The sequence below is a fragment of the Lepisosteus platostomus genome, chromosome 12 (assembly GCF_059453375.1).
Source record: "Lepisosteus platostomus isolate fLepPlt1 chromosome 12, fLepPlt1.hap1, whole genome shotgun sequence".
NCBI classification, from domain to species: Eukaryota; Metazoa; Chordata; class Actinopteri; order Semionotiformes; family Lepisosteidae; genus Lepisosteus; species Lepisosteus platostomus.
In genome coordinates, this window is record NC_142622.1 from 22,148,588 (window position 1) to 22,164,023 (window position 15,436).

General features: G+C 41.8%; 1 protein-coding gene across 2 annotated transcripts in view; it reads right to left on the bottom strand.

The window, feature by feature from the left end:
* Nucleotides 1-15,436, bottom strand: part of myo1g (myosin IG) — a 60,255-nt gene that overhangs the window by 21,711 nt on the left and 23,108 nt on the right. For both annotated transcript variants that reach the window (XM_088601377.1, XM_088601378.1), the window contains exons 14-19: nucleotides 10,117-10,191; nucleotides 7,732-7,864; nucleotides 4,847-5,013; nucleotides 2,834-3,041; nucleotides 1,419-1,642; nucleotides 927-1,071 (exon numbers count right to left, since the gene is read on the bottom strand). In XM_088601377.1, the coding sequence (XP_088457503.1) occupies nucleotides 927-1,071; nucleotides 1,419-1,642; nucleotides 2,834-3,041; nucleotides 4,847-5,013; nucleotides 7,732-7,864; nucleotides 10,117-10,191 (952 nt within the window). The remainder of the gene's footprint in view (nucleotides 1-926; nucleotides 1,072-1,418; nucleotides 1,643-2,833; nucleotides 3,042-4,846; nucleotides 5,014-7,731; nucleotides 7,865-10,116; nucleotides 10,192-15,436) is intronic.

A 15,436-nucleotide genomic window follows, 5' to 3' on the forward strand; every position in this document is an offset into this window, starting at 1 on the left:
GACTCTTGTAACTGTACTGTTGGAGCACAAAAGCAATGCTATAGCTCTGGCCAATTACAAAGCACTTCAAGATCTAACCTAGGCTTAACTACTGAATTGGTTAATTGGGTCATTACTCTGCTTGTCAGTGTGATGGGCTGGAAATGCTGCGGGGTGGTGAAGAGGTGGGTGAAGGTGGTTTGTTTTGGCAGAACTCTACTGCCACCCTTATGCCAAGCTCGAGGAGAGCAGCCTATACAGTATGTCCTGTCTCTAGAACTGTTACCCAGGTTGCAGAAAGACCCAGCTCACACCTAGAACTCATATCCAAACATCAATGTATTCTTTCTTTCCTCTCAGATATCGAGGACCACTACTACCCTGGCCCCTCCATTATTTATTGTAACTAAGGTCATTTTAGTCCTCTATCAGACCAGTTACATCTTTATTATAAGGGATCAATATAATTGTCTCGACCATGTGATTGAATAGATAAAAATCATGGCCACTAAAAGAACTCATTCAGTTCATCAGTATTGTTCTTTATGTCTGTTAAATTAAGCAAACTGAGCCCTGAGCAAACACTCATTTATAGAGTGCTGCTTTATTTTAACAAGAAACCTAGAAGTAATACACATGAATCCTGACTCTGAGCAGCAAAGACACAGACACAGCAGATACAAACAGAGCAGCACCCGGTAACTTGGCATTGTGCATTTTGCAGGGTCTAATAAATACTCTCATGCATATACTTGCTCAAGGCAAGTATATATGTTGTGAAAGTAAAAGTTTTTTGGCTGATGTTGCTGTTTTGAGGGTGTAAGTTTTAATGCTGCAGACTCTTAATGTTTTAAAAAGTGCTTCCCTACTATCCTTGCTCCAGGAAGACAAGCACTGCATCCCTTCCCACCCTCACAAAGTCTCCCCACTCGCCTTCTTGCACTCACAGAGAACAAGTAGTCTCTTTCCCAGGTCCTCCCACAGCCCCAGGCGGGTCGCTCCCCCTGGAGGACAGTCATCGCTGCCACCTTGGCCCGCACTTCTGGCATGTGGGAGGGAGGTATGTTCTTGATGATCTGCCGTGCCCGCCACCTGACCACACAGAGGACACAGAGGAACGAGAGAAAGCATTAGAAAGAGAGTAACGAAGGGAGGATAAAGTCAAAGGGAAAGGCAAAGAGAGAGAGAAAGAGTCCAGAAACATTTTCTTGGTGCAGCAGATTTCAGGTCTTGCAATGACAGACACAACTACAGTATATAGCTATGTATACACTCATAGAAACATACAATCTTGAAAAGTTATATCAATATACAGTGCCAAACACCTTGGTCTACACAAGGACAAACACTGATACCTGAACAGGCTTTCTAAGAACAGTCACGTGTGCATGGACACTAGACAAAGCCTGACATGCACAGAGACACCAGCCATCTCGAACCTTCTGAAGAGCAGCTGTGTGTTCTGGTGGAACTTGCTGAGCACGGCAGGAGGCTCAGGCCACTCCACACTCTTCCCATAGTCAGGCATGTTGCGCACGTTGGCGAAGCGTCGCTCCACCTCGTGGAAGTGCGCTTTCACCTTGTGCCGCTTGTAGGCGCCCATGATGGTGTAGATTGCGCGCATCCGCCGACAACGCATGCGCGCCAACGCTCCCCGCCAGACCTGAGTAATAAAGTACAGCTGGTCACTGACAAATAGTCATCCTGATTATCTTGCTCTCTGTTTGAGTCAGGGTCCTCCCACCACAGCTGGGGAAAATGGCACACCTGTGCATACTGTCAGTGTCCAACATGATAGCGGAGAATTTATTAATGAGATTTTATGAATGTGCTACAAGATGCCTGTTAATGTTCCAATAAACTGTTGACTGTTGCAAAAGCAAGGGTATGGAGCCCTTATCCATTTTGTCACTGCAGTCAGAACCAAACTTCATGTGCGTCCATAAAAACCCCACTCCAGGGTCATTACAGTCACTATATAATTAGTTCAATTAATCCTCTGGGCATGTTTACAGAGGCTTTCTTGTAGCCACCTTACTCGACCCTCAAGCACAGGAGTTGGCATAGAAAAAAAATAATTTCATAACTCTATAATGCAATTATTTGAATTAGAAAAAGAACAGGAAGTTACTGGTGCGCTTTATGAAAAAACTCTTTTGTCAACCAAGAAATTCCTCTAATCGATTGGAGTTAATGAAGCCAGTGTGAAGCTGATACAGTATAAAACCAGACAGTTTCCTTTCTGCAACTTCAAAGGGAAGGAGACAGCAATGAGCTACAGCCTCAAGCAAACAATCCCGTCATTAACAGACTCCTTGACAGGACCAAGATCAAAATGCCCAGCACTTAATTACACCATTACCTCACTGGCTCATGGAGTCATGGCAATTTGCAACTCATTTCACAGGTCATTACTGGGGGTCGCTCGCTGCTCTGAAGAGCATGAGCAACTTTTAAAAGGCAAAACAAAGGAAAAAAAGAGCAGGAACAAAAGCAAAAGCTGGAAAAAAAGAAAAGGAAAAAAGCAGGGCTTTTTCAGGCATGTGCTGGGAATGTCAGTCCATTGTCAGAGAGTTACTTTAGCCATTAGCCTGTTTTATCTTACAGATATTGAACTTCACTTCTACCAGGCCCGAAAGCCTATTTATTTACTGTTGTCTTTCAAACAGAATAGATTTATGCAAATGTTTAGCACAGACTAGTGGTTAGTGCCCAGGGACTGGGAAAGAGAGAGACGGAGGCAGTGTTGACTAGTTAAACACTAGTCTCAAAGCCTGGGAAGGTCAGAAGGAAAAGATGAGAGACAAGGAAAGTGGGGGGGGCTGTCTTGTCATGGACATGTGAACACACCTACCTTCTGAAGGAAGAGGACGAGGATGGGAATGAGGGCAGCTCTCTCCTGCTCTAGTGTAAAGAGGGTGCGGGGCGTGCGCACAAACACCTTTGACAGCCCATATGCCACATCACCCTGGAAATTGTGTTGCGTTATGATAGCTTCCACTGCCTCACGGTCTGTCTCCATCAGGTGATTGGGCCACGTGTACTCACAAGTCATTTTGTACCTGAGATCAAGACAGAGACTGAGTGATACACATGCTGTAGATAGGTGTTGGGTGTACTCATCTTCTCACTCGTTGTCTTATTTCCCTGAGTCACACAATTATTCTTCCATAATGAGGAATAATTCTTCCAAGAACATGAGGTCCTGTGTCTCTAACATTGGGAAATCAACCCTATTATTCTTCCTTCTCAATCTAATAAACCTACTTATTTAGACATTTTCAAAAACTACACACACTATGACCACACACAGAAGAAAATGAGAAAGTGTAGGAAGACTCCTACAACCAGCCCACTTTAGAGTCCCTAATTTTTTACTACGTCCCAAGATACGCTGTCCCAAATGTTCAGCACTGATCAAAGGAGAGGTGCATACTTTCCTGAAAGCACCACAGGAGTCCACTGAGTTCTACATGACTAATCTCACCATACCCTCTGCAGTGTTCAGCCAATTGTGCACTGCTTCATGGGATATTCCAGTCACAGTCGGCGAGTGACATGACCCAGGTTCAGACTCACAATCATAGAGCTCAACTAATTCTCAGAAGAGTGCTATTACTATTTGAGGCACCAGGAAGCCCCATAAAATCTATACTGTGACTATATAACTCCTTCTACTTATCTTTAGAGCAGAATAGGATGCATTGAGGAAGCACAGAGCAACTAACCTATAAGAGAATCCAGAAGACACGGATACACTGAAAAATATTTTAAACTGATAGATTGACAACTTTAATTCCATTCAAGCACTCATGCACTCAGTCAAGAAGGCAGCATGTGACCATATAAGAGGTTACTAATCAAATCTTTTCATTGCACTTAAAAAAAATCACATCACTGTGAATTAAGTAAAGTGCAATGTTTTCAAGGTCTCGTCAGAAATACATTTTGGTTTGAAATGCACGAGACAGCTGTAAAATGCTTTTATGCTACTTGAGTGCAGGCTTGTGTGTTTCAATTAAATTATTTAATAACATATAAATATGACTTTGAAAAGACAGTCTTGGGTGAAGAATTATACTTAGTTTCCTAAATACCATTATATTTAAATCAGATTAAAATATGGACTTGAACTTGATAATATAAGTGCACCCATCTATCCAGTAAGAAACAATGTGGGTTCCTGAAACATGTATTTGAATCCTTGAACCCACACACCTTGTACAACTTTATTGCAGTATACCCACATGAGAAGTCAGCATGTTAGAGTCTCAACTTAAACTGTCCATGGCCTCTGCAAAACTAATCTTATTTCTCAAATAAGATGAACTCATATCACTTTACAACACTAAGAACCATAACTAAACTGCCCATAAATTTTGGTTGTATGGCTCAAATAAACCTCTATTTCCTTTAACAGTTGAAAGTTGCTGACTCTCTTTTGAAATAATTTCAAGATGCAACTGAAGTGAACTCAGTGGGAGTGAGATTAATTAAGTTTGTAATTAAGTTTGTTTTGTACTGTGCACATTGCTGAAAAATCTATTAAGAGAGTTCAATAAGACCTTACTGCACACATGACAAAGGTTGGTCAAGTCAAATGCCCACTGCAAGTTCTAATCTTTTGACAAACCTGAAAATCTCTCTGATATGCCAGCCAACTAATCAAGATACACCTAAGAAGTGATGTAAATGACCAGCATGAAGTGTCCAAGTGAATGCTTTGGAAGTCTAATATCTTTATAAGAGCTAAGGCAGCAAATGTGATCTGCTGAAGAGCTGAAAGCCCTGTTTCTTGGTGTAAACTGCTCTTTGTAATGCTGCAGTCTTAGCTCAAACTGCACCTTGGGACATCAGAGAGACTCACCTTTGCAGGAAGCGGGAATAGGGCTGTCGATAGGCAAACCCTGCGCGGCGCACCCTGACATTTTCCAGGAGACCCAGGTACGCCACCTGGTGGCGACATCGAGCCTCATCAAATGCCAGTGGTGACTTCACCTCATTGGGCTTGATACAGCGTACATAATAGGGCTCCTACAGGTGGACAGACATAAAAACAGAGAAATAAATTAATACGTTATTTCACAATGTACTGCTCTTCAGTGTGTACTGTGGTCTTTACTCACATATCTGAAGCGTGTGACATAAAGAAGGTAGACAGAGACGTGATCTCTTAGTATGAAAGCAGTAATATCTTAAGATTTGAAGAACACAGAAATGTGCTACTCTAAATTGACAAGGAAAATTCATCCCATCGTAATTTGCAGCAACATCAGAAGGTCATGGATCTGCTGACTCTGAGACCCTTTAGTAAACAGTATGAGACTTGCATGAGACTATTGGATCTGTCTCATTATGGGAAAACAGGCAGCATTATCTTAAAAAGGCCTCTTCTGTCGTAATAAATGTGTATTGTGACAGTGGAGCAGTGGGAGGAAAAAGTCAGTAGAGCAGTAAAAAGCAGTAAAACATCAACCCCCCTAACTGAGGGACAGAAGCACCAGTGTGAGGTTAGCAGGGACCAGAAATAACACAAAAAGGGTGGTAAAAGTGAAACAAAAAGGCAAAAGAAAAGTGTACCACTGTGCATCGCGACCTCCAGGCTGGGCTTACCCTATTTAATGGGGTCCACCCTGGGAAAGAGAAGAACCGCTAGCACAGCGGTGACCAGACTGGACCCCGCTAAAGAGGCAAAGCCCAGCCTGGAGGTCGCGATGCACAGCGGTACTCCTTTATTTTGCCTTTTTGTTGTTGAGCAGGGCGTGAAAAGCCAAAAAATATATAAAAACTTAGTGCATGAAAAAGGTGTGCCTGCCCCGGTAAAAATATGTAATGGGACAGGCAGGTGTAATCCCCTCCGGGACAGTTGGTGTAAAAACTCCCCTTTTCAGGGGTGGCCTTGCCTGTCCCTTCTGTGTGTGTTCAGTGTGCCTTTATAGGACCTGCACAGCTGTGGTTTATCATCTAGAAGCCGGGACAGCTGTGACCACAAAGATGAGGTGTCGCCCTTCCTCCAGGGCTCTGCCTCCACACTGGGCATGCCCCCCTGTAATGCCACAGTATTCTTACAGCCTCTTTAGAACAGAGAAAAGTTTTAGATTGAAATGCAAACAAGAATCCCACAGATTTTCCAATGTCACAGCAACCTGTGTCTGCAGCTCGGTAAGGTTTTTTTAGGGTACTAAGCTGCTCTCTTAAACTCCTTTAGAAAACTGCAGAGAAGGGTTTAAGGTGAGTTTGCAGTTCAGAAAGAGGGAAGACTGGTGAATCAGGCCTCAGCTCTTGCTGTGAAGGTAGAGTTCAAGGTGTCCAGTGCACAAACCCTCCCCCCCTCCCCTATCTGCCCAGAAACAGGAATAGCGCAGAGAGGGACCTGGAAACCATTAATCATAAGTGAAAAAAAGAGGGAAGGGGCTATCACTAGGAGAGATGACAGAGCCAGGCCTGAAAGAGAATGCTTTCTGTCTGTCTCTCCTTATCTCTCTTTCACTCTGTACTCTCTGCACAGAAATGGGTGCTGTATAAACTCAGGGGCCCAGTTTCTGTTACTAGCTCTCTAACAGGGAAGGAGATTGGGTGGGGGGAGGATAGGGGGGGTTTAGCAAAGGGGTCCCACTGGGCTACAAGAGAAACTGCAGGCCCTTCAATGTGCCCTAGAAAACACAATCTGTCCTGGATACTCCCCTCTTCCCCACACCCCACTGAGACAACCTCTGTTTCTTTAAAGAGAAAAGTGTGTCACACACAATAAATATCAAATATAACTCTGTCAGTGAAAAACAAAATGTCAGATATAACTCGTTCAGTAAAAAACAAGATGATCAATTGCATCTTAAATGAGCTTGTGAGATTGTTATTGTGCAAGGAATATAAGATGTACAGCTATTTAAAATCTAGTCAGCACTCAAAAGAGAAATTACAAACAGTGGGAAAGAAAAACACTTTTTCTCTTTCATTCCAAGACCAGTAAGCGTGTGTTTTTTAAACTGAGTTGCTGTCTACTGTATAGCTGCTATGGTGTGCTCTGTCTGTCTAACTCACAAGAAGAAGCAGTTTCAGTAAACCAGTAATCTGCAATCTTTCGTTCCACCCACTCACTACTATATTTACATAAGCCAGTCAAGGTAAGCAGGAAGGCTGAAGCACAAAAAAACAAGACCACAGCCTGATAAACAGGACATTCAGATTTAAAAGTGTGTGTTTCTCTGCATTCATCATGTCTGTGAGGCAGAGCTGCGGGCAGCCAGGGGAAGCCAGTACATTTTGTTCACTTCTTGCATTTTTAAAATGAGTTGTTCACTGAGGCAACAGTACAATAATCAAACTCAGTGGAGCACTGAGTACACACCTTATGCCCAGACAGCATCAGCAGCTCTCAAACACTGGTCTTTAAGGGCTGCTGGGTCTAGCCAAATAATTAGACTTAGTTAAGAAATCAAGAGTTCGAGTGGAACAAAAACTTTAAAATCAATACAACCCAGCACAAACACTTTTTGAGGAAACAGAGAATGAGAAAGATGCTTGTCAACAGAATGAATTTCTATTTGAGGAGGCAGCTGGCAGATAGATGAGAGGAACCTCCCCAGAGGTTTCCTCATGAGAGCTGGCTGGGGTTTTACCTCTACTACACACCATGGGAGTTAATTAGACCCTAAAGGATTAGCCCTGTTGGACCACATGACTTTACCTGCAGCACTGTTTATCTCTGTATACATGTGTCTTTTTGCATTTGTGCATGTGCTTGTGTCTAACCTTGCAGGCCAGGTTGTCCACCAGTGCTATCATGGAGTTCTTGAAGAGTGTGGCAGCAGTCAGCGGGCGCTTAGTGACCTCTGTGATACAGAGCTGACCATCTGGCCACATCTCCTGCTGGACCGGGTTGGAGCTGTGGGGAGAGAAGAAGAGAGATGGGTAAAGAGCAAGTGAGAGGAGGTGAGAGAAAGAGATGGGGGCAAAAAGCTAGTTGGAAAGGGAGAAGGAGAGATTGTATTTAACTTGGCAACAAGAGCCTCCTCCGACAAACACATTGCTTTTGAGGAAGGATTTGCAGTTTGGCTGTGTCCCTATTTTTGCCAAGTCAAATAAACTGGATTGATTTTAAATAAAAAAAAATTGATTTTGAAAGTGTACCAGCACACTCTGTCAGTACAGGACTATCATTCAGTGCTGAAAGCAAACAGGGAGCAGCCTGTGTAGGTAGGGCCCCATTGTTAGTGTGTATGTGAAGACCATAACTGATACTTTATAGGACTACAATAACATTGCCTGTACCTGTATTTTTGTGCATTGTTCTAGAGTTTTCTGCATTGTACTCCAAAAACACCCAAGGAGTGTACAGAGGTACAGGAATCTCGCTGTTCTCAGTATGACCTACATTTCCCCAAGGACATCTAGAGACAAAGGCATTAGAGCCAGGTATGGCTTAAGAGATTTTAAGCACAGGGTATATGGATGTGTGTGATATATACCTGTACCATCCTAAGATGAAATTGTGTTCTGTGCCTGTACTAGTGTGACAGACTGCTTGAGCAGTAAAGGTTCCATGTACACATGTGCTAATCCAAAAGCTTCTGAGATTGCTGCTCTGACACCTAGGACTTGATATCCAGCAATCAGGTAGTAAAGGAAGGGCAGTGTAGGGTGGAGTGCAGGGCCACAATTGTGCCATATCCAGGGGGACACAATGCTCGCACCTCTCGACTGACTGGCATTGAGCCAGGTGCCACCACAATTCAAGTTAGGTATACTGCTTACAAAGTGCACACAGTACTTAGCCCCATAGGTATGACATTAACAACAGTTAAGTCATATTAAGCATCTTTCATAACAAGTATCAAAAGGCACAAAACATAAAAAAAATATAAATATTAAAAATTATATTTTATTAAATTAATTATACTATATTGAATATAAATGTAGAAATTAAATATAAGAACATACAAAACATATAAGACAATGTGCAACAAGAAGGCAAATTAAAATAGAATGTCTTTAAACATGATTTAAGCATCTCCAGTGATTTGGAAAAGCTATTATCATTTGGCATGGAATTCCTAGGACTTGGTGCATTAACCTAGAAAATCCTGTCACCTTGACTGCGGCCTGGAGTTTGGTACAGCTAGTACAGCTCAGGTTTTGAGTGGGGTGATAAGGAGTATGCAGATCAGCAATGTAAGAATGAATCATGCTGTTTAAGGATTTATACAGTATGTTAGCAATAATGCTTTTAAAATTAGGTAAATAGTGAAGGTGAAATCATGCAGGTGAAATATGATCATGAGGTTTTGTCCTTGTTAGAACATGGGTAGCTGCAGTTTGAACATCTAGAAGACTTCTTAAAGAACTGTTAGGAGGGCATTGCAATACACTGTGTTCAAGGTGAGGAATGCAGGTGAGGAAACTAATCTCTCAGCATCTACAGTAGCAATGTTGCAAATGGACGTAAATAGGAAATACTGAAAAGATTAATATAGGCTGTCTCGGTTACATTGAATACTCTACATGAATGGCACAGGCTAGAAATGATGTATGATAATATACTGTATAACACTGTATATCAGATCATCATTTTGATATTATAATGGTATAAAAGCAATAAGGAGAAAATAACTCAGTTCAGTATTTCATCTGGTAGATCCCAGACTTTATCAGAAATTATCTGTAGGGAGTTACTACTGTATACATTCTGCTTTTTAATAATCCAGTGAGGCAAGACTGCAAAAGCTATATCATAGTCAGTTTAAAAGGAAAAGCACATCTGAGTATAACAGTACTTATATAACAAAATTTGCATGGACATTGAATAACCTGACCTTGTAAATATTCCGTGTAAATATTAAATATCCAAGGCAGAACCCTGTGGCATGCCAGCAGCAATAAACTAAGGGTCAGGAGAGAGATTAGTAGGAGCTATTGTGCAGCATCTATTTTCCAAATAATGAATGATCTAGAGGTAAAGGTAAAGACAAAACAAAGATTAATATTATTAATAAGAGCTGTCCTCCTATATGATTAATGTTCACTGTGGTCTGCACAGGGGTCAGGATAGGTGGGTATGTAGTCAGTCAGGTGGGCTGAAAGAATAGCAATGAAAGGACAAGGGAAGAGTGAGGAGTTGGGTGGAGAGGAACCTCTGACCTGTTATACATGAGGCGTTTGAAGTCCTGGAACAGAGGATCTTTATTCTTCTCCAGGAATCCTTCCACAGAGTACCTGAAGGATGGGCAAAAACAAGAAGAGTTAATATAAAGAGAATTTACACCATACTTGCACAAAGCACCTGGATATGGATCAAAGAGGGCTTTAAAGAAGAAAGAAGACAGAGAAGACACAGGGAAGACAGCTCCCAAGCTTAAATTGCAAAGCACCAGTTTCAAACTGAAAAGGAAAGGTTTGTCTTCATTAGACATGTAATGATGGAGCTCTCTAATTCACATGCTTTTTCCTGCTTCTTTCCCATTCTCTCTTTACTCTCTCCTCATAATATGCTCTAAGGCATGCCAAATGTTCATTTTGAAGGGGGATTTTCTGCTCTGGTGCAGATGGATCCCTGTGTTTTCTGTTTTTCATTCATTTTGAGCTTTCAATACTTAATTGACAAAAGCAGGGCTTTTCAAATTTATTTTCTGTTGAAAATAATTCAAATTAAAATGATCCAATTCAGCACATACATCTTCAATTACAGGTTACATGTTGGAGCTAAACTGAAACTAAAACAAGTACAATGCCCTCCAGTACTGTAATTAAAACCTGATGATTTAGAGATATTATATCCATTGTGATACTGTGAAAAATAGTTGTGAAATATATTTCATAATACTCTAAATATAAGCTGAGACCTTTCAGGTCCCAATACATGGTAGGTTTCAATTGGTCCATGAGGAACACAAGTGCAAAGTTAATTCTATGCTATTTTCCTGCCTCTGTATTTCCCCTTTGTAGGCAAGCTCAGGTATGCAGCTATATACCTGAGCTTGCCTGGTCATTTCTGGAAATTTCCAGCCTCATATGTTATCAGAGATCTGATTTATCCAGTTAGATTGGGCTGCTTATCTGATAAGATCATGGGATGTCAACATCTGGTATCCCTCCCTGACAGGGAGAGCAGCTCTCCAAAATGAGGAAGGCACAGAGGACCAACCCACATGTCCAATCCCAACACAGAAAGATATAGTACATGCCAGCAGCCATATCACCCTGCAACTCACAACTGGCAACCCACTAAAGCTAAGCAAGTGTGAGCTGGGTCAGTACCTGGATGGGAGACCTCCTGGGAAAAACTAAGGTTGCTGCTGGAAGAGGTGTTAGTGGGTGTTAGTCCTAATGCCCCAGTATAGTGACGGGGACACTATACCGTAAAAAAAGGCGCCGTCCTTCGGATGAGACCATAAAACTGAGGTCCTGACTCTCTGTGGTCATTAAAAATCCCGGGGCATTTCTCGAAAAGAGTAGGGGTGTAACCCCAGTGTCCTGGCCAAATTTCCCATTGGCCCTTACCAATCATGGAACTATGAATATGCTTCATTACTCTGCTCTCCTCCCCACTAATAGCTGATGTGTGGTGAGCGTTCTGGTGCACTATGGCTGCCGTCACATCATCCAGGTGGGTCTGTACATTGGTGGTGGTGGAGGGGAGTCCCCATTACATGTAAAGTGCTTTGAGCGGAGTGTCCAGAAAAGCGAAAAGTGAAAGCAATTATTATTATAATTATTACTTCAGATCTTCTTCTTTCTCATTTAAAAAATCTAAGATGCACAAGGAGGTTTCTTAAAACGCATTTGCAGATATCTCATACAAAGGTATATTTCAGTAAAACTAGATTTACAAAACATCTAAAACTTTAAAGACATATAAACTAACATACTGTTAACTTAATCCTTTTTGGTCTGTTGGGGCTTGAAGGTCCCAACTGTACAAAAAGTCTAATTATTCTAAATCTGGGTTTCTGCCCTGGTGGGACTGCAAAGTAAGATCAAAAGACAATGCACAGCTGGAATGAAGAGGACACAGGACAGAATTCATCACTCAAAAAACACTCTGCTACAAAAAAAAAATAATCCTGGCACGATTCAAGATTCACACCATATTTTTTTAAGTCAATAGGAAATAATTGCCTTTTTGAGTATAACCGCACATAACTAAATGTTTGTTATTGAATAAATTCTTGAGCTATTGCAGATGAATCATTAGTCTGCAAATTCATCTCACTCATCAGCCCTGAACAATCTATAAAGCTGATCATTTACAAAACAATATATGCACATCTTGTATGAAATTATCACATTACAAGCTAATAGCATCAGAATATTCAACAGAGATAGATTTAACATACTACAGTTGCAGGAGAGACCCTTCGGGACCTGCCTGTAAATACTGTGTACTAAAATGAATGCTTTTTAATTCATTTTTCTATTAAACGAAGCATTCCTGCAATAGATGAGCCTATTTATTCTTTTTTAAGGCCTGAAAAGTCAAGCCATAAATCTGGTTTATTCAAGTTTGTTCATCATAATGAGGTTAATTAATTAATATGTAAGGAAACACCTATTTAGATGAGAACTAGTTTTAAAAAACATCCTAAAATATTTCTCATGTCACTGGTCTAGAGTAATGCTCCTCACTCGAATTCCTGGAGAGCCTCAGAATCACCTGGTTTTTAATTCCATATGAAAATATGAAGGTTAACTTTATCAATCACTCTCTTTAATTTGTCCAAAACTCCTTTGCTCCCAGGTTTTTAACAAATGAGGTTTTTGACTGTCCTTTAAAACTTAAGGGGCTCTGCCTCTTCATTAGCAAGAGGTAGTGCGAACAATTTAGACACATCCTTAAGTATTTTAAGAACTTTACAAATGAACTAGACATGTCTCTAAATGACCGTATTGGCTTGTTGTACACCTTCACTCACCCCCCCCATCTCTGAATAAATGTATGCATAAGGGCCAAAGCTCAGCCCTCTAGATTATCTCCAGGATGCAGAAAAAACGCCTGAGAGACCAGCTCTACCCAACGGCGCTGTTCTCAAAGGCGCTGTTCTCAAACTACATGACCTTTTGAGAAACTACCATTTTACCTTTACAGAGGACCCGGGAAGCATTAATATATAATTAATACAACTGCGATCAAAAACTATGCACCAAATTGTGTTAGGTTGAATATGGGCACTCATGCAGATGTCTTATGTGCATCACAGTGTTGCAGAAGGACTGTAGGAAAATAGGACATTTCTATTAATTTTAGCAGTGCTCATTTCAATATGGTAGGGCTGGATACAGTGGTTAACTGACACAGTGAGTTCAGGTTCAGGGGTGACTGTCTTTATGTCCAAATCCTCAAAATGACCTTAAACCTTAGTGAAGGGACTTAAGAACTAAAGCATAAGGTTCGTCAGATGGCAGAAAAGGAGATTAAAAGAGTTTTAAAAGAGAAGCAGGAACCACATGTGGGCTCCAGAGGACATATGGTCCGTGATCATTTTTTTTAATTGTCCTATTTTATTATTCAATTGATAATCAGATCCAGCAAATTAAACAGCTGTCAGTATGACAGTGTTGTCTGATTAGATGAGGGACTCACTGCACTACAGCTCTCCTGGAATGGAACGTAACATCTGTGCTATATTAAAGGCAGTGAGTGAGGATCAAACCCTAATAGTCCAGGCATGCTGATACAGTATATTCCTGTAGAGCAGGGGAGGTCAATATCCTTGTCTCTTCTAGCAATGCATACAACAGCAAGACTCCTGCCAGTCCTTTGATAAAACTGTGACATCTCCAGTCAGATCTCTGAGCCCTGGAGAGCTCCACAGAGCTGAATGAAACGCTTCAAAGTGAAAAACGTAGCTCCAAGTCAGATAAAGAATGTAACACATTTGGGTGTTCCAAAGATAAAATGACTGTACATGCACGTACTGTACATAGCATTAGCACAGGAGATGGGGTGTGGATTATTCTCGGACATACTTCGCCTCCAGCACCCTGCGCTATCCCAGCCTGCCCCAGGATGGCTAGCCCCAGGTCACAACAGGGTTGTTGCAGGGCCTGGCAGGGTGTGGCCAAACAGATTGGGAACTGTCAGCAAAGTAGGTCACAGCCTCTGAGCCAAAGGAGGATGAATAAAGTGGGGCAGCAGGAGTAAATATAGCCAGAGAGTAGACTGTGTAATCAGAGTCACAGAGATATTAAAGGAGGTGACAGTCGCACTCAGACAACATCTCCCTCTCTTCCAAGCCTGTTCACCCAGGGGACCTCCTGCTTCCTCTCGACTCCCATACAGCATGTGAGACACAACCGTCCTCCACTGCTATTCCTGGATCGAGGGCAGCAAGCACTCCCAAGAAACTCTCAAGAGTTTCTTCCTTCCTTCACCACAGGTGTATTTTAATCCATGCCACACATAGGTAAAAAAACTCCAAGCAACAAGGGTAAAAAAGACAGCACTTATTAAATCAGATGTATAAGGATGCTATTTTATTATAGACCTTGAATGCTCTGTTATGGGAACATGACTTTATCTTAACCCAGACTTTATGATTTCAAGCCCTTTTGTGCCAAAATTATCGTGTTTGTGACTTAGAATGTTTTATAACCCCCTCTTCTCACAAATTCATCTCGCTCTCTCTCGCCGTCCTTCAGAGACAGGAGGCAGTATTGATTAGGGACAGACTACACCGGCCAAATAACAATATCCGCTCTCCACCAGGCAGGGCGTCTCACCTGTTGCCCACTCTCGCCTGTCAGTGAGTCAGCGCCTCTGGATGACTCATTCTTTGTGGTCATCCACAGCTGTTCTCCTGACCCTCAGTAATAACCCAGATCAGTCATGTCGCTGGAAACAGCTCTGTCAGGGACTAGAGATACACGGCTCCCAAGTCCACACCCTGACCATTGGCTGATACTTCTTTTTTAGATTAATCCTCTGCTTTGCTTCAACAAGGACATGTAAAAGCTAGATTGTTCTTTTTGCTTTAAGTGTTTTGAATGCCTGTTGCATTTCAATACCATCAGAGTTCTGATGGGCTGTGAAATATATTATTCTTCATTTCCTATTGCAATAAGTCATTGAATTTCTGTATCTTCTTCTCCCAGTACTGACTCTAGGGGAGAGATATAAAATATTTAGGATTACCTTAACTACAGACAGTACAGGAGACCATGGAGGCTCACACTGACTGCAATTTGTGCTACCTCACAAAGCAGGCTAGTCAGAATAATTTCAGCCAGCTGTACAACTTTGAACAGGGTTTAAGTGCAGCTGCCCACAGCAGGAAAGTGCATTGTGTAGTATTTTGACCAATGAATGCAAAATTTAGAAGTGACAAACTCAATCAAGGGCATGTCAGTCACTAATCATACTGGGGAAGAGCCCGGGAGCTGATTGAGGCTGATGCCTCAAGGACTTGAAGCAAATGACCTCAAAAGAGAATTACAGGAAAGTTAGAACAAGGCGAGACTGAAG